At 40.6% G+C, this 20360-nt stretch overlaps 1 protein-coding gene across 10 annotated transcripts in view; it reads left to right on the forward strand.

The window, feature by feature from the left end:
• The window catches only part of satb2 (SATB homeobox 2), a 166822-nt gene extending 150129 nt beyond the window's left edge, over window positions 1–16693 (forward strand). For all 10 annotated transcript variants that reach the window (XM_072578925.1, XM_072578927.1, XM_072578924.1 and 7 more), the window contains one exon: window positions 13786–16693. In XM_072578925.1, the coding sequence (XP_072435026.1) occupies window positions 13786–14244 (459 nt within the window). In that variant the 3' untranslated portion in view covers window positions 14245–16693. The remainder of the gene's footprint in view (window positions 1–13785) is intronic.
• The last annotated feature ends 3667 nt before the right edge of the window (window positions 16694–20360 follow it).

Below are 20360 nucleotides of genomic sequence, written 5' to 3' on the forward strand. Positions count from 1 at the left end.
CTCCACCACTTCCTCTGGCAGCTTATTCCATACGCAAACCACCCTCTGTGTGAAAATGTTGCCCCTTAGGTCCCTTTGAAATCTTTCCCCTCTCACCTTAAACCTATGCCCTCTAGTTTAGGACTCCCCCACCTGGGGAAAAGACCTTGACTGTTCACCCTATCCATGCCCCTCATGATTTTGTAAACCTCTGTAAGGTCACCTCTCAGCCTCCAACGCTTCAGGGAAACGTCTATTCAGCCTCTCCCTATAGCTCAAACCCTCCAATCCCAGCAACATCTTTGTAAATCTTTTCTGAATCCTTTCAAGTTTCACAACACCATTGCTATAGCAGGGAGACCAGAATTGTACACAGTATTTCAAAAGTGGCCTAACTAATGTCCTGTCCAGCCACAACATGACCTCCCGACTCCTATACCCAATGCACTGACCAATAAAGGCAAGCATATCAAATAACTTCTCCACTAGCCTGTCTACCTTCAAGGAATTTCAAGGAATTATGAATCTGTACGCCAATATTTCTCTGTCTAGCAATGCTCCCCATGACCTTACCATTATGTGTGTAAATCCTGCCCTGATTTGCCTTACCAGAATGCAGCACCAGGGTTTTCGGTTTTGCACTTTGCAACAGTGGAAAATGTTATCTTAAAGGTATTGACTGTTGTTTTCGAATAATACAGTTTCTTGACTGTGCTGCTAATGGAGACAGTTTCTTCCTTCCTCCACTGTCCATACATGTCATGGTTGTAAGCATCTCTATCAAGTTTCCTGTCAACACCTTCCTTTCCAAGGTGAATGAGCTCAGCTTTTTCCATTTGAACAAAGTCCCATATCTCCTGGAACTATTCTTACAAATCTTTTCTGGATCCTGTCAAAAACCTGAAGTGTTCACATCTGTCCCAAAGTGATGCTTCCTTCTTTGCTTTTTGCACCCCATACTTGTATTTAAAAAGCCAAGGATCCCATATACCTTTTAAACTACTTTGTCAGCCCACCATTCTGCCTTCAGTGGTTCCAGGTCCTTCTATTTTGGTATTCCTTTATTACGGCACATTGCCTATATTTTAAAAATACTTAATGGGCTGTAAAGCACATAGGGACATCCCAGAATGATAAAGAGCTGTACATAATGCAAGTTCTGTAATGCAATTTGCATCAGATTAGATGCCCTACAGCATGGAAACAGGCCCCTTTGGCCCAACCAGTCCACACCGCCCCTCTGAAGAGTAACCCATCCAAACCCATTTCCCTCTGACTAATGCACCTAACACTATAGGCAATTTAGTATGGCCAATTCACCTGACATGCACATCTTTAGACTGTGGGAGGAAACCCACACAGAGAGAATGTGCAAACTCCACACAGATAGTCACCTGAAGCTGGAATTGAATCTGGGACTCTGCGTGCGATGCAGTAACATGCTAAGCACTGAGCCATCATGCCAACCAATCATTCTGATCATTCCGATCAGACTGATCATTCAGTGCAACTCCTGATTCTATCCTGAGAAATTAAACTGGTGCCATGCCTGTAGATATAAAGGATGCACAATTTCACTGAAGAACAAGCTATTGATTGTTGCTGTGCAATGTTCTCCTGTGGGCATTTTGTAAAAGTGGTCATTTGTTAGACTATTTAACTTAAGAATGGCTCTATGAAGCTTCATGCTGTTTGCAACCAAGATTTATATATTCAATTAGGAGTTAATGTATACGATTACAAATGAGAACCTTGGCTGATTTTCCACTCTTTTGTGCAGTAATGAGGACAACACAAAAGTATGTCCTTCCAGGATTAATTACATTATTTTGTGGAGGTCAGTAACGTGTCCTTGTCCTCTTTTTGCTGGACATCACCACATTTACAGGGTTCAAAATGCAAACATGGAAACTGAAGAAGTCTTTACTTTATTTCAGTTGTTGACGGAGCAATGAAAATCTGAGACTATAGGCCAGTACCAGTCATTAGATGAACTTTGTCGAGAGTGTCGTGCTGGAAAAGCACAGCAGGTCAGGCAGTATCCGAGGAGCAGGAGAATTGACGTTTCGGGCATAAGCCCTTCATCAGGAAACCTTGGGTGCTGCCTGACCTGCTGTGCTTTTCCAGCACCACAGTCTCGACTCTGATTTCCAGCATCTGCAGTCCTCACTTTCTACTATTAGAATAACTTTGCTTGCAATCTAGGCACACATTTTCTGAGTCACAGAGTAATCAATATTAAATTTAATAATAGTTTAAACATTATTTGATATCTCCTACTGCCATTCGTGATGAAATAGTTCATTGACAATATTACAACCAATACTTGTGAAGTTCTTTAAAGTTTGCACCACATTTGATAGGATGGTTAAAAAGGCATTTGGCATGCTTGCCTTCAATGCTCAGTCCTTTGAGTATAGGAGTCGGGATGTTATGTTGAGGTTGTACAGGGCATCGGTGAGGCTTCTTCTTGAATACTCAGTCCTGTTCTGGTCACCCAGTTGAAGGAAGGATATGATCGAGGTGGAGGGGGTTCAGAAAGGATTTACCAGGATGTTGCCGGGTATGGAAGGTTGGAGTTATAAAGGAAGGCTGGATAGGCTGGGACATTTTTCTTTGGAGTGTAAGAGATTGAGGTGCCCTTATAGAAGTTTATTTTATAGAGTTAATGGTAGTTGTCTTTTCCTTATGATGTGGGATATCAAGACCAGAGGTCACATTTTTAAGGTGAGAGGAGGGAGATTTAAAAAAGACATGAGGGGCCAACTTTTTTTACTCCAAGGGTGGTTCATGGGTAGAATGAGCTTCCAGAGGAAGTGGTGGATAACGATACAATGACAACGTTTAAAAGACATTTGGATAGGTACATGAATAGGAAAGGTTTGGAGGGACATGGGCCAGAAACAGGCAGGTGGGACCAGTTTAGTTTGGGATTATGTTCGGCATTGACTGGTTGGATAGAAGGATATGTTTCCATGCTGTATGACTCTGTGACACTATAAGAGGGGAATTTTAGCACATGTGAAAATTGCATTTAATTTATGAAAGAAAAAGTTCAAGCTTACTTTTCAGGATACTTTTCAATTAGTGATCAAATGTGATAATGTCACATGGCCATCAACCAACTTCACTCCATGTTCTATAGACAGCTGCTATCTTTTTGATGTACCTTTCGAAGTTTTTAACCGAAAGTCATGACTTTTAATAATGTAATGTTTATGGTATAACTTGTGAGAGCAATGCGCAAACAGTTCCCAAAGTAACCTTAGCATTTCAGCATTCACTGCCATCTGAATGTGCAGTCCATGTAATAGTGTTGAGGTTTTGTTTTTGTGTGATGCCCTTTTGGCCCTCTCCCCTGTCCATCTCCTTAGTGTCATTTGCATGACACTGTTCCCCTGTACCAACCCCAGTCCCTCTCTTTTGTCCCTAAACCCCATCTCTCTCCCTGTGTCCCACTTCCCCATCTTTCTCTCTCTGCCCTCTCGATGTTCCTTCATCCAAGATATTAAAATAGATTTTGAATGGTTAAGGCCCCAGCACTGATCCCTGTGGCACTCCATCTGACTAAAGCTTAGCCACCCAAAAAAGGTAAATTTATCTCTACTCTCTGCTTTCAGTTACATAAGCAATCCTTTACCCATGGTGATATAATACTCTGTACCAGGCACTCTTATCAAATGCTTTTTGAAAATCCAAGTATACCACATCTTGTTACTTCCTCAAAGATTTAGCTAAACCTCGTTCCTTTTCACAAAGTCTTATTGACTGAGATTGATTACATTATGGTTTTCTAAGTATTCTGTACAACTTTCGAAATAATAGATTATGGTAGTTTCCCATCTGTAGATGTTCAGCTAAGTGGTCTATATCCTGCCTTTTCATTCCCTCTTTTCCTGAATAAATATGTTGCATTTTCCAACCCACTGAGATCCTTCCATGACCTCAGGAATTTTGGAAAATCATAATCAATTACTATCACTGCAGCCACTTATTTTAAGTGGTCCTGGCCACTCACCCACCTCAGAATCTAATAATTTTCCCAACATGTTTTTCTTGGAGATAGTGCTTGTTCTATGTACCCAGCTCCTGTTCAGCTCTTGAGTTTCTAGTACAGTTGGGAGGTTTTCTAAGCCGTCAAGTAAATGCTATCACAAAATACTTGTTCAATACCTCTATCATTTACTTGTTTTCCATAATCAATCCCCAATCTTATTCTCCAGAGGACTAACACAATCTTTAATTCTTCACTTCTTACTTAACTACTTGTAGACACTCTTACTCTCTGTCTTAATAATATTGGCTACCATTCTCTCATATTTCTCATACCATCCCTCTTTATTCATATTAGTTTCATCATTTTTTACTGGTTCTTAAAATCTCATCAATCTTGTGACCTTCCACTTTAATCTTTGCAGATTTGTACAGTGTTTCTTTCAATCTGATATGATCTTTAACTCACTTATTCGGTCTCAGATCATGTAACTTTCTCAAAGAGGTAAAAACGATAACTGCAGATGCTGAAAACCAAATACTGGATTAGTGGTGCTGGAAGAGCACAGCAGTTCAGGCAGCATCCAACGAGCAGCGAAATCGACGTTTCGGACAAAAGCCCTTCATCAGGAACGTCGATTTCGCTGCTCGTTGGATGCTGCCTGAACTGCTGTGCTCTTCCAGCACCACTAATCCAGTATAACTTTCTCAAAGAGTCATGTCATAGAGTCTTAGAGTCATACAGCATGGAAACAGATTCTTTAGTCTAAATAGTCCATGCCAACTATGGGGGTTCCCAAGATAAACAAATCCCACTTGCTGGCATTTGGCCCATATCCCTCAAACCTTTCCTATTTATGTCCTTATCCAAATGTCTTTTGAACATTGTAACTGTACCTGGATCCACTATTTCTTCTGCCAGTTTATTCCACACACTAACCACTCTCTGTGTAAAAATAAAAGTTGACCCTCATATTCTTTTTAAATCTTTCTCCTCTCACCTTAAAAATATGTCCCCTATTTTTGAACTTTCCCACCCGAGGAAAAACATCTTTGCTATTCGTCTCATGTATGCCCCTCATGATTTTATAAACCTCGATAAGGTCACCTGTCAACTTCCTATGCTCCACTGACAAAAGCACAGCCTATCCAGTCCATCTTTATAACTCAAACCCTCTATTCCTGGCAACGTCCTGGAAATTTTTTTCTGAACTTTCAGCAATTTAATAAAATCCTTCCTATAGCAGGGTGACCAGAATTGGACACAGTACTCCAGAAGAGGCTTCGCCAATGTTCTGTGCAACCTCAACATGACATCCCAACTCCTATACGCAGAGGTCTGAACAATGAAGGCAAGCATGCTAAACACCCCCTTAACCACCCTGTCTACCTGTGACGCAACTTTCGAAGAATTATATATCTGAACCCCTTGGTTTCTGTTCTGCAACACTCACCACGGCCCTATCATTTATTTCCCACCCTTTGCTGAGAGTTTTTAACTATCTCCTTAAAAATTTGTCAGTGTGTTCTTTCTGCCCACCATTTAACCTCGCTTCCTCGTTCATTTTAGCTAGCTCTGCTTTCACTTCCTCAAAATTACCTTTATCCAGGTTGAAAACACAAGTCGTTGATCCACATTTCTCCTATGCAATCGGAATGTGAAACTCTCTCATGTTATAATTGCCGTCACCTCTGGGCTCTGTTACCATGAGGTATTGATTCATCGTGACTCGTAGCTCACTATAATAAAAGGAGGAAGTTCTAGAGAAACTCAGCAAGGCGGGCAGCATCTGTGGAGATTTAATGTTTTGAGACTATTATGATTCTTTTTTTTACAACTCTTCTTCAGTTTATTTCCTCCATTCACCTTGATACTCTGTATTACAACACAAAATCCCCCAGGATTGTATTTTCCTCATACCTCTGACCGACCTTGACAAACAGTCCCTGGACATGACGGACCAGACCCTGAGTGCTGTGTTTGCAGCACCCCGGCTGACAATACACCATTTCCCCTTCATACCAGGAGATGGTCTTACAGGACTGACCATTGCGCACTCCCCCGACTGCAGTCAGACAGATTCCCTGACCGTGACTGGTCCGAGTGGATGACTGACTGTGGCCAAGCCCCTGGACACTAGGTGTGAGCTGTGCCTGTGACTGACCCCTGGTAAATGGAGAACACCCCCTTTACAGCAATAAGGGCTATCCCTCATCAGTTTCTGTCATGTATGGGATTGCAGGTGTTAGATTGATATCTCATTTCCATACAGCAAGGCGTCCCTGCCTCCTAAGACAGACCTGTACTGACAGTCATGACAAGCAGCTTGTCTGTGTGTCTACAGAAAGGAGCTTGGTGACACTGACAGATTTTAGACTCTGGCTGAGGTGCCAACATGTTAATAGACATGATGGCAAGGCAAGGATGGTGCAGGCAATTGCCAAGAGACCACAGCCCTGAGGGACAGCCAGGTTGATTCCATGAGCTGGGTGCCAGTTCCTGTGCTAGGTGCTGGTGACCCCAGCAATTCAGGTCTCAAATTCCCAAGAATTGGAGAGGTGGTCTGAACATTGTGAAGGGTTGGCAAATGCTGGATGCCAGTGTCCATGGACAAGAGGAGCATGAAGCTGGTGTCTGTGGATTGAGACTTGAGGTGCAGTTTGGTGCTAAGTGAGGTAGAAGCTGAAGCAGGCTGGTACCCTCTGAAAACTCTCAATCGGGAAGTCAGTGTCAAGCTGGTTCAGCACATTTGGTTGGATAGGAAGCTAAATATTCATGAGGTGAGTTATGCCAGCAATGAGGCATTTAATAAGTAATAATCCCCCTTATTTGGCAACTTGCCATTGCCTAGTGAGAAACCTGTCTCGCTGCCTGGCAGATACACAAAAGATGCAGCAGGATTCTTTAGATTTACCACAGGCTTGTCTCACATGATCCATTTCCCACATGAGCTAGTTTAAACGCTGACTGACAGTCATCCCCCCAACTTGTACAACTCACCATCCCAGCATGGTTCAGGTAAAGACTGCCCGAATAGTACAGCTCCCACTTGACCATGAATTGGTGCCAGTACCCAATGAATTGAAACCCATTTCTCCCACACCAATCTTTGAGCCATGTATCTATCTCTTATCATTCCTTCATTGCCTCATGTACCATGCATCAATTTGTTGTTGACTCAAGCAATCATCCAAAAATTGTTATCTTTGAGGTTCTGCTTTTTAATTTAACCCCGGATGCCCACAATCTCCAAGCAGAACCCTTTTCTTGTCCTATTTGTGTTGTTATTATCAAATCACATGGACCACAACAGCTATGTCTCCTGCCTCCCTCTGCATGTTCCTCTCGAGCTGAGAGGAGATGTCTTAAACTCTGGCAACACGCAGCATCCCAGCATTCCGAAAACTCAAGCTCAGCTGCACGGTGCTGGGATGGTGAGTTGTACTAAGTTGGCGGGATGGAAAGGTTTAAACTAGCTCATGTGGGAAATGGATCATCTGACACAACCCTGTTGGAAATCTAAAGAATCCCATTGCATCTTTTATGTATCTGCCAGACAGCGAGACAGGTTTCTCACTAGTTGCCAAATAAGGGAGATTATTGCTTATTAAATGCCTCATTGATGGCACAACTCACCTCATGAATATTTAGCTTCCTATCCAACCAAATGTGCTGAACCAGCTCGACATTCACTTCCCGGTTGAGAGTTTTCAGAAGGTACCAGCCTGCTTCAGCCTCCACCTCACTTAGCACCAAACTGCACCTCAGGTCTCAATCCACAGGCACCAGCCTCATGCCCCTCTTGTCCATAGACACTGGCATCCAGCATTTGCCAGCCCTTCACGTTGTTGGCTTTTGACCATTTCACTGGATGAATCTCCTGCACATCCCTTATCTTGGTTCCCTAACCTGCCTCACACACAGTAACACCCCACAATCTTTTACTGTGGACCAAAACAGTAGACCCTAGCACCTGTTGTGCCATTACCTCTTGGAACAAAACTTCCAGGTAACCTTTCCCCTCTCTGGTGCATCCCAATGTCTCATAAACTCTGAGCTCAAATCACCTTGGAAGGTGCTGTCTATAGATTAGATTAGATTCCCTACAGAATGGAATCAGGCCCTTCAGCCCAATAAGTCCACACTGACCCTCTGAAGAGTAACCCACCCAAACCCAATCCCGTACCCTATATTTACCCATGACTAATGCACCTGATACTATGGACAGTTTATCATGGCCAATTCTCCTGACCTTCACATCTTTGGATTGTGGAGGGAAACCGGAGCACCCGGAGGAAACCCACGCAGACACGGGGAAAATATGCAAACTCCACACAGGCAGTCACCCGAGGTGAGAATCGAACCCAAGTCCCTGGCGTAATGAGGCAGCAGCGCTAACCACTGAACTACCATGCTGGCCCCCACATCCCATGATCTTTGATGAAATTCTGCAGTGCATCTTGTAGATACATACTGCTGCTCTTGTGCATCGGTGGTAGAGGGAGTGGAAACTTGTGCATGTGGTGCCAATCAACTACTTGAATACACAAGTCTTCAGTACTATTGCCAGAATGTTGTCAGGGCCCATTGCCTTTGCAGTACCTGGTGCCTCCAGCCATTTCTTATATCATGTGGAATGAAGTGAATTGGCTGAATACTGGCATTGGTTATGCTGGGGATCATTGGAGGGGGTCGAGATGGATCATCCACTTGGCACTTTTGGCTGAAGATTGCTGCGAATGTTTAAGCCTTATTTTTTGCACTGATGTATTCTCCTCCATCATTGAGGATGGGGACAGCTAATTGTGCAGCTGGCTTCCTCCAGTGAATTGTTTAATTGTCCACCACCATTCACACTGCATGTGGCAGACTGCAGTGCTTAGATCTGATCCGTTGGTTGTGGCATTGCTTACCTCTGTCTATCACTTACTGTTTGGTTTGAAAGTAGTCCTATTTGGTAGCTTCACCAGGCTAGCACCCCATGTTCTCGGTATGCCTGCTGCTGCTCCAGTGCCCTCCTGCACTCTCCATTGAGAGTCCAAGATGGTCTAATTCCGGCTTGTTGTAGCTGGTGAAGTATTGAACCCATCTGGCAGCCACATTCTAAGCCCGCTTGGCTTCCCCTCCGCCCCCCCCCAACACAAAGCATACTATAATCAACAAAGCCTTTCTGTCACAGATACTCATTATTCATCTTTAACTCTTGTTTTACCATTCATTACCAAGGCAAAAGTGGGCAAAACAGGAGAATGATGCAACACAATCACTTCTATCTTTAGTTTTGCTTTCACTTACAGATTTGAGCACTGTTAGCAAGGCAGGATTTTAACTGGCCTTGTGAAGGTGATGAGTTTCTTCCACGAACTGTCACATTCCATGCGGCGCAGGTCAACCCACTGTGTCGGTAGAGAGGGAGTTCCAGGACTCTGACTCAGTGCCAGGAAAAATGTGTGATTTGGAGAGGAATCTGCAGCTAGCAGTGTTCCTGTGTACCCACTGCCCTTATCCTTTTATATGCTGGAGGTCACAGGTTTGTAAAGTGTCATCAAAGGATCCACAGTGACTCATTGGAGTGGACCTTGTAGATGATACAGACAGCTGCCACTGTACATTGTTGATGGAGCTACTAAATGTTTAAGGTGGCTGATGTGGTTTGAAATAAGTGAGTTGCTTTGAGATGGTTGGTGTCCAGTGTCTAGTTGGAGCTGTGTTCATCCACACAAGTGGAGAGACCATTCCATTACACTCCTGGCTTGTGCCTTATAGATTTTAAACAGGCAGTGGGGAGTCAGGAGGTGAGTTACTCTCAGAATTTCCAACCTGTTACATGATCATGTAACCCCAATATTTAGATTGCTGGTTTGGTTGAATTTTTAATCAAAGCTCACCACTAACAAGATGTTGATAGTGGGGGATTCAGCGATGGCAATACTGTTGGACAACAAATAACAGTGAAATGCTTTCTTCTCAGAGATGGAATCATGACTGAAGTGGGATGAGTGCACAGTCTCCCCGCTATTCCATTACTCCAGTCGTCACAGCATGAGTTTAAAAAAATGTTTTACTTAGTTATCGATATGGACAATTACATATGTTAATCTATTTGTTTCTGCAAATCCATCATCAGGTTTCTCCAAAAAAACACTGGAAACTATTGATTAATTGTAAAACAAGATTAATACTGTAAAGATGCAAAGCTTAGTCGCACAGTTTGGAATATGACAGCATGCAGATTGCCTCTTGTAAATAAGACACACACACACACACACACAAGAAAAAATAAAGAAACTTTGTGTGCATTGGATAATAAACACTTTGGCCAAATGCTTGCTAACTCTTGAAGAATAAAAGGATAAAATATGAGATGTCCAGATGGTTTTCAATGTGGTCTCCTTGCAAAGGTAAACATGTGTCATCAGGCACATACAGTTGTAACTAGGATCTTCTCAGAAATTATCTTCAAGAAGGGTCAAGAGGAAATCTTGCAGAAGCATAATAAGCAGAATAGCAGTTTTGGTTTTGCAGATCTCACAGGAGAGTCTCAAGAGGTAGCAAAAGCTGAATTGGGTATCTTGTCTCTTCACAGGCTGCACCCCAATTGAACTCCACAGCAATATCAAACAGTCACAACTACTGACAGCCGTAAACTCAAGCATTTGACTTCCAGTTAGTCCAAGCAATTCCATTTACTTTAAGACACATTTACTTTAAGACCATTACTTCCAATAAATAGTTTGAACAAAAAAAGTGCGCCAATTGTCCAGATATGTCTTAGGACTGCAAATAAACCAATGTTCACACTCTTTTAGACAAAAGTCTTCAAAAATTATTAATAATAAAAGTACCTTATTAACAATGGTCATTGCCTGGCCTATATGTGGTGTGACTGTTATTTGCCCCTTTTTACTTCAATTCTTAATAATTGCATGTGGACATGATGTGATTCAATTTCTAAGAAGTTTAGAACAGTACTGAGCATATGGAGAACTCTGGTTTAAAAATGGAATAAGGATAAACCCAGCAACTCCAGGCCAGTCAGTTTAACTCTTGTAGTGGAAGAGCTTGTCGGAATGATAGCATGGGGCTTCAACTGGTATGAATTAATTAAAGAAAGCCTATGTGATTTGTTAAAGGCACGTTGTGTTGAACTAACTTGATTAGATTTTCTGAGGAGGGCAACTTAAAGGGTTGATTGGGGTATTGTGGTTTTTGTCATCTACGTGGACTTCCATAAAGCATTTGGCAAATGGTTACATGGCAGCACAATCAGCAATGTTAAAGCCTGTGGGATGAAAGAGTGGTATGGATTCAGATTTAGCTGAGTGACAGGAAACATACAAATGTGGTAAAATGTTGTTTCTCAGAATGCAGGGACGTATAGAGTTGAATTTCCCAAGGGTTGATATTAGGATCTATTGCAGAGACAAATACAGATATTTCAAAATTTACAGACATTGATGACATAAAGCATGGAAAGAATGTGAATTCTGAGGAAAGTAATGATAAATGTCAAGAAGATATAGGCAAGTGGAATGAGTGGTCATATAGCAAATAAAAGTTTATGTGGATAAAATTGAGGTGTGCCTATTGGTGGCTCAGATAAAAGGTATAATTCTGTAAAGAGGGTGGAAAGAAGGCATTTGGAGTTCAATATCGACGATTTATTGAAGGTGGCAGAGCAAGTTGAGAAAGTTTTGAGTAAAGCATATTTGCTTTAAGCACAGAGATAAATCATTATGTTATTTCTTCATTAGTAATAATTACAGTGACCACTACCTGGTCGCAAAATAAAAGAAAGTACAACAGATGCTGGAAAGAATTGGAAATTGCTGAAGAAACTCTGCAGGTCTGGCAGCATCGGTGGAGAGAAAGCAGAGTTAACATTTCAAGTCCAATTACCCTTCTTTAGAACCACCAGTTCTGAAGAAGGGTCACAAGACTCGGAACGTTAAATCTGCTTTCTCTCCTTTTTACCTGGTTGTAGTTAGGATGTATTGTTGGACAAACATTAAGTGAAATGGTGTAAAGCATTGCACCATGCCACCTCCTTTTATTTAACTTGAGATCTCTGAGCTTCTCCAATTCCTGAATTTCAGTCAGACCATAATTGGTGACTGCCTGTTTAGTCATTCAAACTCTAATCTCCAGCATTCCCTCCTTAAATCTCATTGCATATCTCCCTCTCTCTCCTCTCTTATGACAATCCTTAAAACTTACTTATTTAATCAAGCTTTGGTCACCAAGACTTGTGAAGAAGATCTCAATTAAAGTGTTCCACACAGAATGTGAACTGTGGTTTCCAGCAATGATTCATTACATGATGAGCCTAGTTCTCCCTGTGAGGAGCATTTGAGAATTTGGGATAAATAAGACTCACCACACAAAGGGAGGCAAGGCTGGAGGGCAACTTGCCACTTTCCTATTTATCCAAAGAACACAACAAGCACAGCCATTACTATCTGCCTTTTTGCTTGGCTTGTGTATGGCATGAAGGTATGAGAGCTGTGAGAAGCATATCAAAACACAAGGGTATTTAGTCATCAAAGCCATGCTGACAGCAATTAATTTACAATAACTACCCTTGTCAAGGAATATTTGAATCCATTTGACAGTAATTCTGATTGAAGCATCTTTGCTCTGAGTCCTGTTTTGCCAGTTAATCACTAGGCTGTGGTATAGCCTGTAATATCGACTGATGGTAAAAACAACTATGTATGGTTCTCTGAAGAAAGGGCTTGGAACTGATTTCTGCTCAGTGCTGAGATAACTGATTACACCTGACTCAATGGAACAAGCAGCACAATCAGCCTCAGTACCTCAAATGAGTTGGGTAAAAAATGAGTTGTGTTCCTGACCCTCTCTGTCTGTCACCTTCTACAACTGCACAACTTCTGCTCTCCTCTAATTCTGGTCTCTTGTGCAACCCCAGTTTTCATTCTGACACCATTGAAGGTCTTGCCTTCAGTTGCCAAGGCCCGAGGTTTTGGAATGCCTTCCTTAAACTCCATATCTCCTCTTTTCTTTTTTTCTTTAAGATATTTCTTAAAAGCTACCTCATGGACAAGATTCTGGTCACCTGTCTTCACATCTTGTGTGACTCAGCGTTAAATTTTGTTTGATGGCATTCCTGTGAAATGACATGGTTGTGTTCTCTTCATGCATTTCTGCTTCAGGTCAGTGCTGGCAATGCCAAAATCTTGGAGCCACTTACTCAAATAGAGACAGTAAAGGTGGAACTCACATTGTAATCAGTATCCCTGTCATATTTCAACCTGAGAATTGCTGAGGCCAAAGGAAATATCACGATGATGGGTTACGAATGTGCTTATAAATCAAAATTAATCCTGAATTTATTTTAGAGGAATATTCAGTCCTATGTGTTTCACCATATGGAGCACCTCTTAAGTAACACACAAGCCGGACTGGGGCAGAGGATTAGATTCTGGTGCAATACAAAGATAATTACTGCTTCTGAAAGAAAATTGAACTTAGCTAAGACCTAAGGATAAGTTTCACTGTCATGACACCAGTCTGTGCAAACTTGATTAAATATCTAAAGATCCAAAGATGAACAAGACTATCACACAATACGTTCCTTTTCCAACTGACCTCGTCCCCATTCTGTTATTACTGCCCTGAAGTATTGATTTATTGCATGTTCTACTGTATAAACAAATCTTTGCAGCGTTGTTTAACAATTGAAATAAAGTAAATCTAACCAATGGGAAAGAAAACAAAGTGACTATCAAAAAGAAAGACTTAATGGCTCGCATTGGGTCAGAAAGTAACTTTATGTTTCTTTAATCATTTAGGCGATACACAGACAGCAATCCCAGCCTGGGAAGGACAGTTCACCCCCAAGAGAGGACAAAGCCACGCAGCCACAAGCGGCTGAGGATAATTGTGCCAAAAAGCCCAGATCACGTACAAAGATCTCTGTAGAGGCGCTGGGCATCCTTCAGAGCTTTATTCATGACGTGGGCCTTTATCCTGACCAGGAGGCCATTCAGACCCTTTCTGCCCAGCTGGACTTGCCCAAGCATACGATTATTAAATTTTTTCAAAACCAGCGTTATCACGTTAAGCATCACGGCAAATTAAAAGAGCACTTAGGAACCACAGTCGATGTTGCAGAATACAAAGATGAAGAGCTGCTTACAGAACCCGAGGAGAATGACAGTGAGGAGGGCTCTGAGATGTACACCATGGAGGCAGGAGAGGAAAACCTCAGCAAAACCAAAGCCAAACCTCCAGAGATAGAACAGAAATAATGTGAAACACATTAGCTAATACATACCTTACAGAAAAGAACATTGATAATTCTATGTACAGCTTTGTGTAATGCATTACATACGTATGGAGTACAGCAGTATTGAATTTGCAGGTCTACTCTAATGTTGCCTTGACATAGAATACCAGAATGGACTTCATTCACAGACCTTTGTGAGTCTTACAGACTGGAAAAGATTAAACTCATTTCAGAGTTTGCTTCACAGCTCAATCCTGCACTAAAAGTTAAAATAAAGAAGCATTGAGGGCAAGTTTAAAAAGGACATTCTCTCAGAACTTTCTCGGGACAAAGCTGTTTTTATAAAGTTCTGTGACTGTACACTGAAATGTAAAATGAAGGTTTATAAGGTTGTGTCCTCAAACCACTTTACGATGACTTGTTTCAGCTTTTGATAAGCTGCCTACTCTGGGGGAGGGGGGAGGGGGGTGAATTTCTGCTTTTAAAATTCCTATTTATTTTCTAAGTTTGTCCTGAATTTTGACTATGGTTGCCTGCCAAGTGGCTTTAAAAGTATTTTGGGGTTTGTATTTTTCACAAGAAAGAAACACCACTGCCAAAAAGCAAACAAACAAAAATCAGACCATCAGCAAACACAAAATACGTCTATGAGAACGCACACAATTTTACAGGCTTGCACATTTGCTGCTGTGTGGTTCAATCAGTTGTATTTTTTTCATTTTTGTACTAAGTATTAATATTTTGATTTACGCCAAAAAAGGAAGCAGATAACAATTTCAGAAATGATGTTGTCAGCCGAAAATCATATACTGGAATCACAATTACAGTCACGATGTGGATTTCTGCGACAGGGACTGAGTTAACCGTATTAACTGAGAAGAGAAAATAATAATAAAATGTGGTGTGAATACATAACTATATTCAGGGTTGCACAATAATAAAGCCTGAAGCCTACTGTCCCCAGGGTGTTTTATTTTGTATACAGGCTGATAAATAATAGTCCATTGCTGTCCTCTATAAGCTTGGTATGTTGTCTTGTATGAGTCAGTTTTGAAGTTGGAAAATTGGAAGGCCACTAAGAATTTGTGGGTTCTTCCACAGCCGTCATCTCAAACAGAACTTTTCTCTGTCACCTTAAAATTATGCTGTCGGTTATTAGCAGATGAATGATAGTGACACTTGAGTGCTTAACTCTTCAAATGTGGAATCCCTCTATATCTGCTATTTTAGTAACAAAATTGTTTCAAATAAATCGTGAGAAATGGAAGTTGGGGTACAGATGATCCATTAAATGGGTTAACACTACTGCTACAAGAGTAAAAAGGAGAAACCTAAGATTAACACCTTAAGTGGTTGTATGCTAATAGCCCGCAGCCTAATTTCAGGGCCTTATGTATATCCATAAAGAATGTCTATTTATTAGATTGCCATTGTTTTCTGCTAGCAGTCTTGTAAAAGGATAGTTCTTTGTGCACAGAGGAAAACATGCTCATTTGTCTTCCTTTTAATGCTTTTCTTCCCCTCATCAACACGGGTAAGGTGCAGCCAGTGTCTGTTGTGCTCTTGAATGCTGGTTATTACTGTTACGGTCTGCCAAGCAGCAACGCTGAAGAAAAATAAAACATGACTCCCAGATTTATTGTCTTATATCCTTAGCAGCATTTCGGATGTGGTTTGGCACCTACTAAGGAAACTAATAGAAATAATAATCTTCGAACAGGAAGACCTTTAAAAGTTGTCCATTTTAACATGGAGTGGAACCCCTAGCTAATTTATCTCAGGATTGCCAACAGGAGACTTGATCTTACACAGAAATGAATTATATTCAGGGATGAACAGATCTTAATGGAGATAGACTAGCACATTAGAAGAAGCTGCTCTTACACAGATCTTTATCTTTAACCGACGTGACCATAAAAAACCCTCCATTGTAGCAAAAAGAATCAATAATTAGCTTTTCTGCTGTTTTTTTTGTGTGTAGTTTATTGTGACAAGAAACTTCTTAAAACCAATTACTTCTGTTGAGTTTGTACAAACTGTTCAATTAATAAGGACACAAGTTTTTTTTGTAACATTTTAACCAAAATATGTACTGGAAATTGTCAACGCTAAGTCTTGCCTATTCAGTTTTATTACACTGCAAGAACTGCAGTGATGTTAAAGTGAATCTATGGGCATTTTAGCCTATGGTCTTGCCAGATTTGAAAAGTACAATGCATATATGTCTATTTATTCATTACCTGTCATATATTATCTATTTGGAAAAAAAGTAAACTTGCTTTCATAGTGCCTCTTGAGAAAGCACAAATTTCTGCCTTTGGTGAAATGAAGAATAATTGTGCTTTTGTATTATTGACAATGTGAATATAAAATTAACATATTGTAAATGTTCTTTTTCATGTGAATCAACATTCTATCTGTATTATCACAAAGTGATAATTATTTTTAAGTTATGTGCATTGTTAAGCCATTAGACCCTTTGTTGTTGAAATAAAAGACATTCAATAAATGCATCTAAATTTGTCAAGTAATGTTTGATATTTGACTGTCTGTCTCTGCTTCATTTTCTTGGTAAACAATTAAGCAACATTTGAGAAAATATTCACTCCATTATATTGTGCTGTTTTTTTCTCTTCTAGTTCCTTCGTAAATATTTTCTGTTTATAATTAAAAAACCACAAATTACTGCATGTCAGGAAACTTTTGGAGCCCATATGTCCATGGTTGGTGGACATAATAAAAGGCATTATTGTATCACTGGTTTGTACATCCAAGCAGCATCGTATAAATATCATGGCTCTTGATGATGGTTCTTGTGTGGCACTATGGCTGGCTGAATGCCACACACACATAAAAAAGAAATATTCAGGGAGGACTGAGCCAGACAGTATATTGAAGACTTTGCACATCATTCAAATCTTTCCTCAGTCTCTTAAAAACCCTAAAAGATGAAATTATTTGGAGAAAGAGGATAAGATGCTTGTAGGAAAAGGACTGAAAAGAGAGCTTTTAGACAACAAGAATATTACTTGTGATAGATATCAATTTCTACTGTATGTGACACAGTTTAAGCTGCAGATTGCTGTGCATTCCCATGGGGATGCTGTTAAACTTTCACATCATATACTAATATAGTGCTAGACGAACAGAATACAGCTCCTACAAGTTCCATGCATGCGTCCTTCCAGTCTGATGCTCATGTATCTGAATTTGTAGAGTATCTGGTTTCTATTACAAGTTACAAAAAGAATTAGTTCTTTCTAAACTGAAGCTTGTGGTAACAAGAAGCTTTTATTAGATTTACAGTAATTGGGGTTTTCCACAAACTATAATCTATGAAATTTAAAGTAACATCTGAAGTACTGAGCAAAGTTTTGTGTTCTTTTTAAAAACATGTTAGAATAGTCTTGTGTATAAATTGCAATTTTAGAAAAGTGAGTTGGAAATGGTACAGACATGAATCATGGCACTGGGACAAAGGTCTGTGAGTTAAACTGATGTGTAATTGAATCGTTGCATTATTTCTTGTACCAAATCAATGAAGAAACATACGTACCTTTGGCGTACTACATAACATAGGATTTGGTCATTGCTGATGGACTCTGGTCGAAATGAGCAAAGGCCTAAAAAGTTAGGTATCCAGGCATGATTTGTAGCTGCCTAGCAATGTGGCAAGGGGAGTTTAGCAAATCACTTCCAGCGTTGGATGGTACAAAGTTGAAGATTCTTCCACTGGCAGTGGAATGAGAGGGATTGGTTTGTGTAGGGAAGCTCAGACTTCGAAGGATGCTGGGCAAAAGCAATGGAAAGATTTGGAATCAGCATGCAATATTCTGGATTAAATGTGCTGGAGGAGTCGTTGGATTTGAATGTGAGAAAAACAAAGGTAGAGTGGGAATTACTGCAATTTATAAAGTGAATAGAATAATCATTCTAACAGTCCATAAAACATTTTTAAGTTTGCAAATAAAGAAACATTTTTAAAGATTTAACTTTTTTCTCCTATGAAGCACTTTAGGATAGTTTGCAACACTGAAAGCACAATATTAAATGAACTTGTATTTGTTAAAATAAATTTCTTTGCCCGATTGAAATTGGAATAGTGAAAGACAAAGAAAACTATGTCAGTTTTGTTGGTATTACCCTTAAAGTGACTTCCCATTCCCTTCCCACCTCCCTTTGGTTCCAAACAGGATAGGCAGGATAAATTAAATTTCAGAATCCTCAACAGATTTAACAATAAAGTAACATAAATGTTAAACTGAAGCCTCGCTGTTTCGGGACAGCCATTAGAAACTGGAGTAGGCCATTCAGTTTTTCAACATTAGTTCACCATTTAGTAAGATCATGGCTGATGTGATGTCTTCTCAATTCCAATTCCCTTTCTACCCCCATAGCCCTTCATTCCCTTGTCTATCAGGAAACTAACTCAGCCGTGAATAAATTCAGTGACCCAGTCTCCATTGTTTTCTGACAAGGAGAATTCCATAGACTAAAGAGCCTTTCAGAGAAAACTTCTGCTCATCTCTGCCGTAGACGTGAGACTTCTTAAACTGTGTTACCAAGTTCTAGTCTGTCTTACAAGCTGAAATATCTTCTCACAATCAATCTTGTTTGGACACTCAGAATCTTGTATGCTTTAGTAAGATCACCTTTCATTCTTCTAAACTCCAATGGGTAAAGTCCCAATCTGCTTGCCTTTCTTCTTAAGTCCTCATTTCAGGATTGAGATAAATTAAACATTTCTAAACTGCTGCTAGCATACTTAAATCCTTTTTAAAAGAAGGAGGCCAAAACTGTACATGGTACTCTAAACAATGTCCAACCCCCATCATCCACTGCTTCATTAAAAAACTGCCTTCCATCATAAGGTCAGAATATGGCTGTTCGCTGATGCCTGTGCAATGGTCAGCACCATTTGTGATTCCTCTAATACTCCAGTGGTCTGTATTCATATGCAGCAAGATCTGCATAACATCAAGGGTTGGGCTGGAAGGTGACAAGTAACATTCATGCTACACAAGTGCCAGGCAATGATCATCAACAACAAGAGACAATCTAACATTCATCTCTTGGCATTCCGTCACTGAATCCTTGACATTCTCAGGTTACCTGATCAATGGCTAGAAATTCTGTGATGACTAACTCATCGCTCATTTCTCTGAACCTATTCACCATCCACAAAGCATAAGTCAGGCATGTGATGGAATACTGCCTCATTTACCTAGATGACCACAGCTACAACAACATTCAAGTTTCACACAATCCAGGGCAAAGCATCCTTCTTGATGGCCTAGTTGGTTTTACTGACACCATACATTTGGACGAAGGCATACTCAGAGCACTGTGGAGGGTTAGGTATGCAGGTGTGGAGGTATGTTCAAGACTGAATAGATTTCTGAATATTAAAAGTATGTGGGGTAATTGCAGGGAAAAGATGTTCTCAATTAATGCTGAAGCAGGCTGGAGGGCTGAATGGCCAACTCCTGCTCCTTATAGAAGTATAGAATCTCTATAGCATGGAAGCAGGCCATTCAGCCTATCAAGTGCATATCACTTCTCCAAAGAATATCTCATCTGCATGTCTTTGGACTGTGAGAGGAAACCGGAGCTAACCCACACAGATATGGGGAGAGTGTGCAAACTCCACATGGACGGTTGTCCAAGGGTAGAATCATAACTGGGTCCCTGGCACTGTGAGGCAGCAATGCTAAACACTGAGTCACTGTGCCACCCATGTGCTTTTGTTGTTTTTACCAAAAGGCATGAGACACTATAGTGCTTGATCTCAGTAAGTTCACAGTTGCTGTAGATATACACATTAGTTAGCCATCACACGCACTAAAAACACAGCTGTGCTAATCTGCACAATAGTACTGAGTTCATGTATTAGACTTCCTGAGACTTTTATTGCTGGTTAAAAATCACACAACACCAGGTTATAGTCCAACAGGTTTATTTGGAAGCACTAGCTTTCAGAGCACAGCCCCTTCATCAGGTTTAACCATCTGATAAAGGAGCAGTGCTCCAAAAGCTAATGCTTCCAACTAAACCTGTTGGACTATAATTTGGTGTTGTATGATTTTTAAATTATGCACCAGCACATCTAAATCATGACTTTAATGCTGGTGCAATTGT

This window comes from Chiloscyllium punctatum, chromosome 10 (assembly GCF_047496795.1).
Source record: "Chiloscyllium punctatum isolate Juve2018m chromosome 10, sChiPun1.3, whole genome shotgun sequence".
Classification (NCBI taxonomy): Eukaryota; Metazoa; Chordata; class Chondrichthyes; order Orectolobiformes; family Hemiscylliidae; genus Chiloscyllium; species Chiloscyllium punctatum.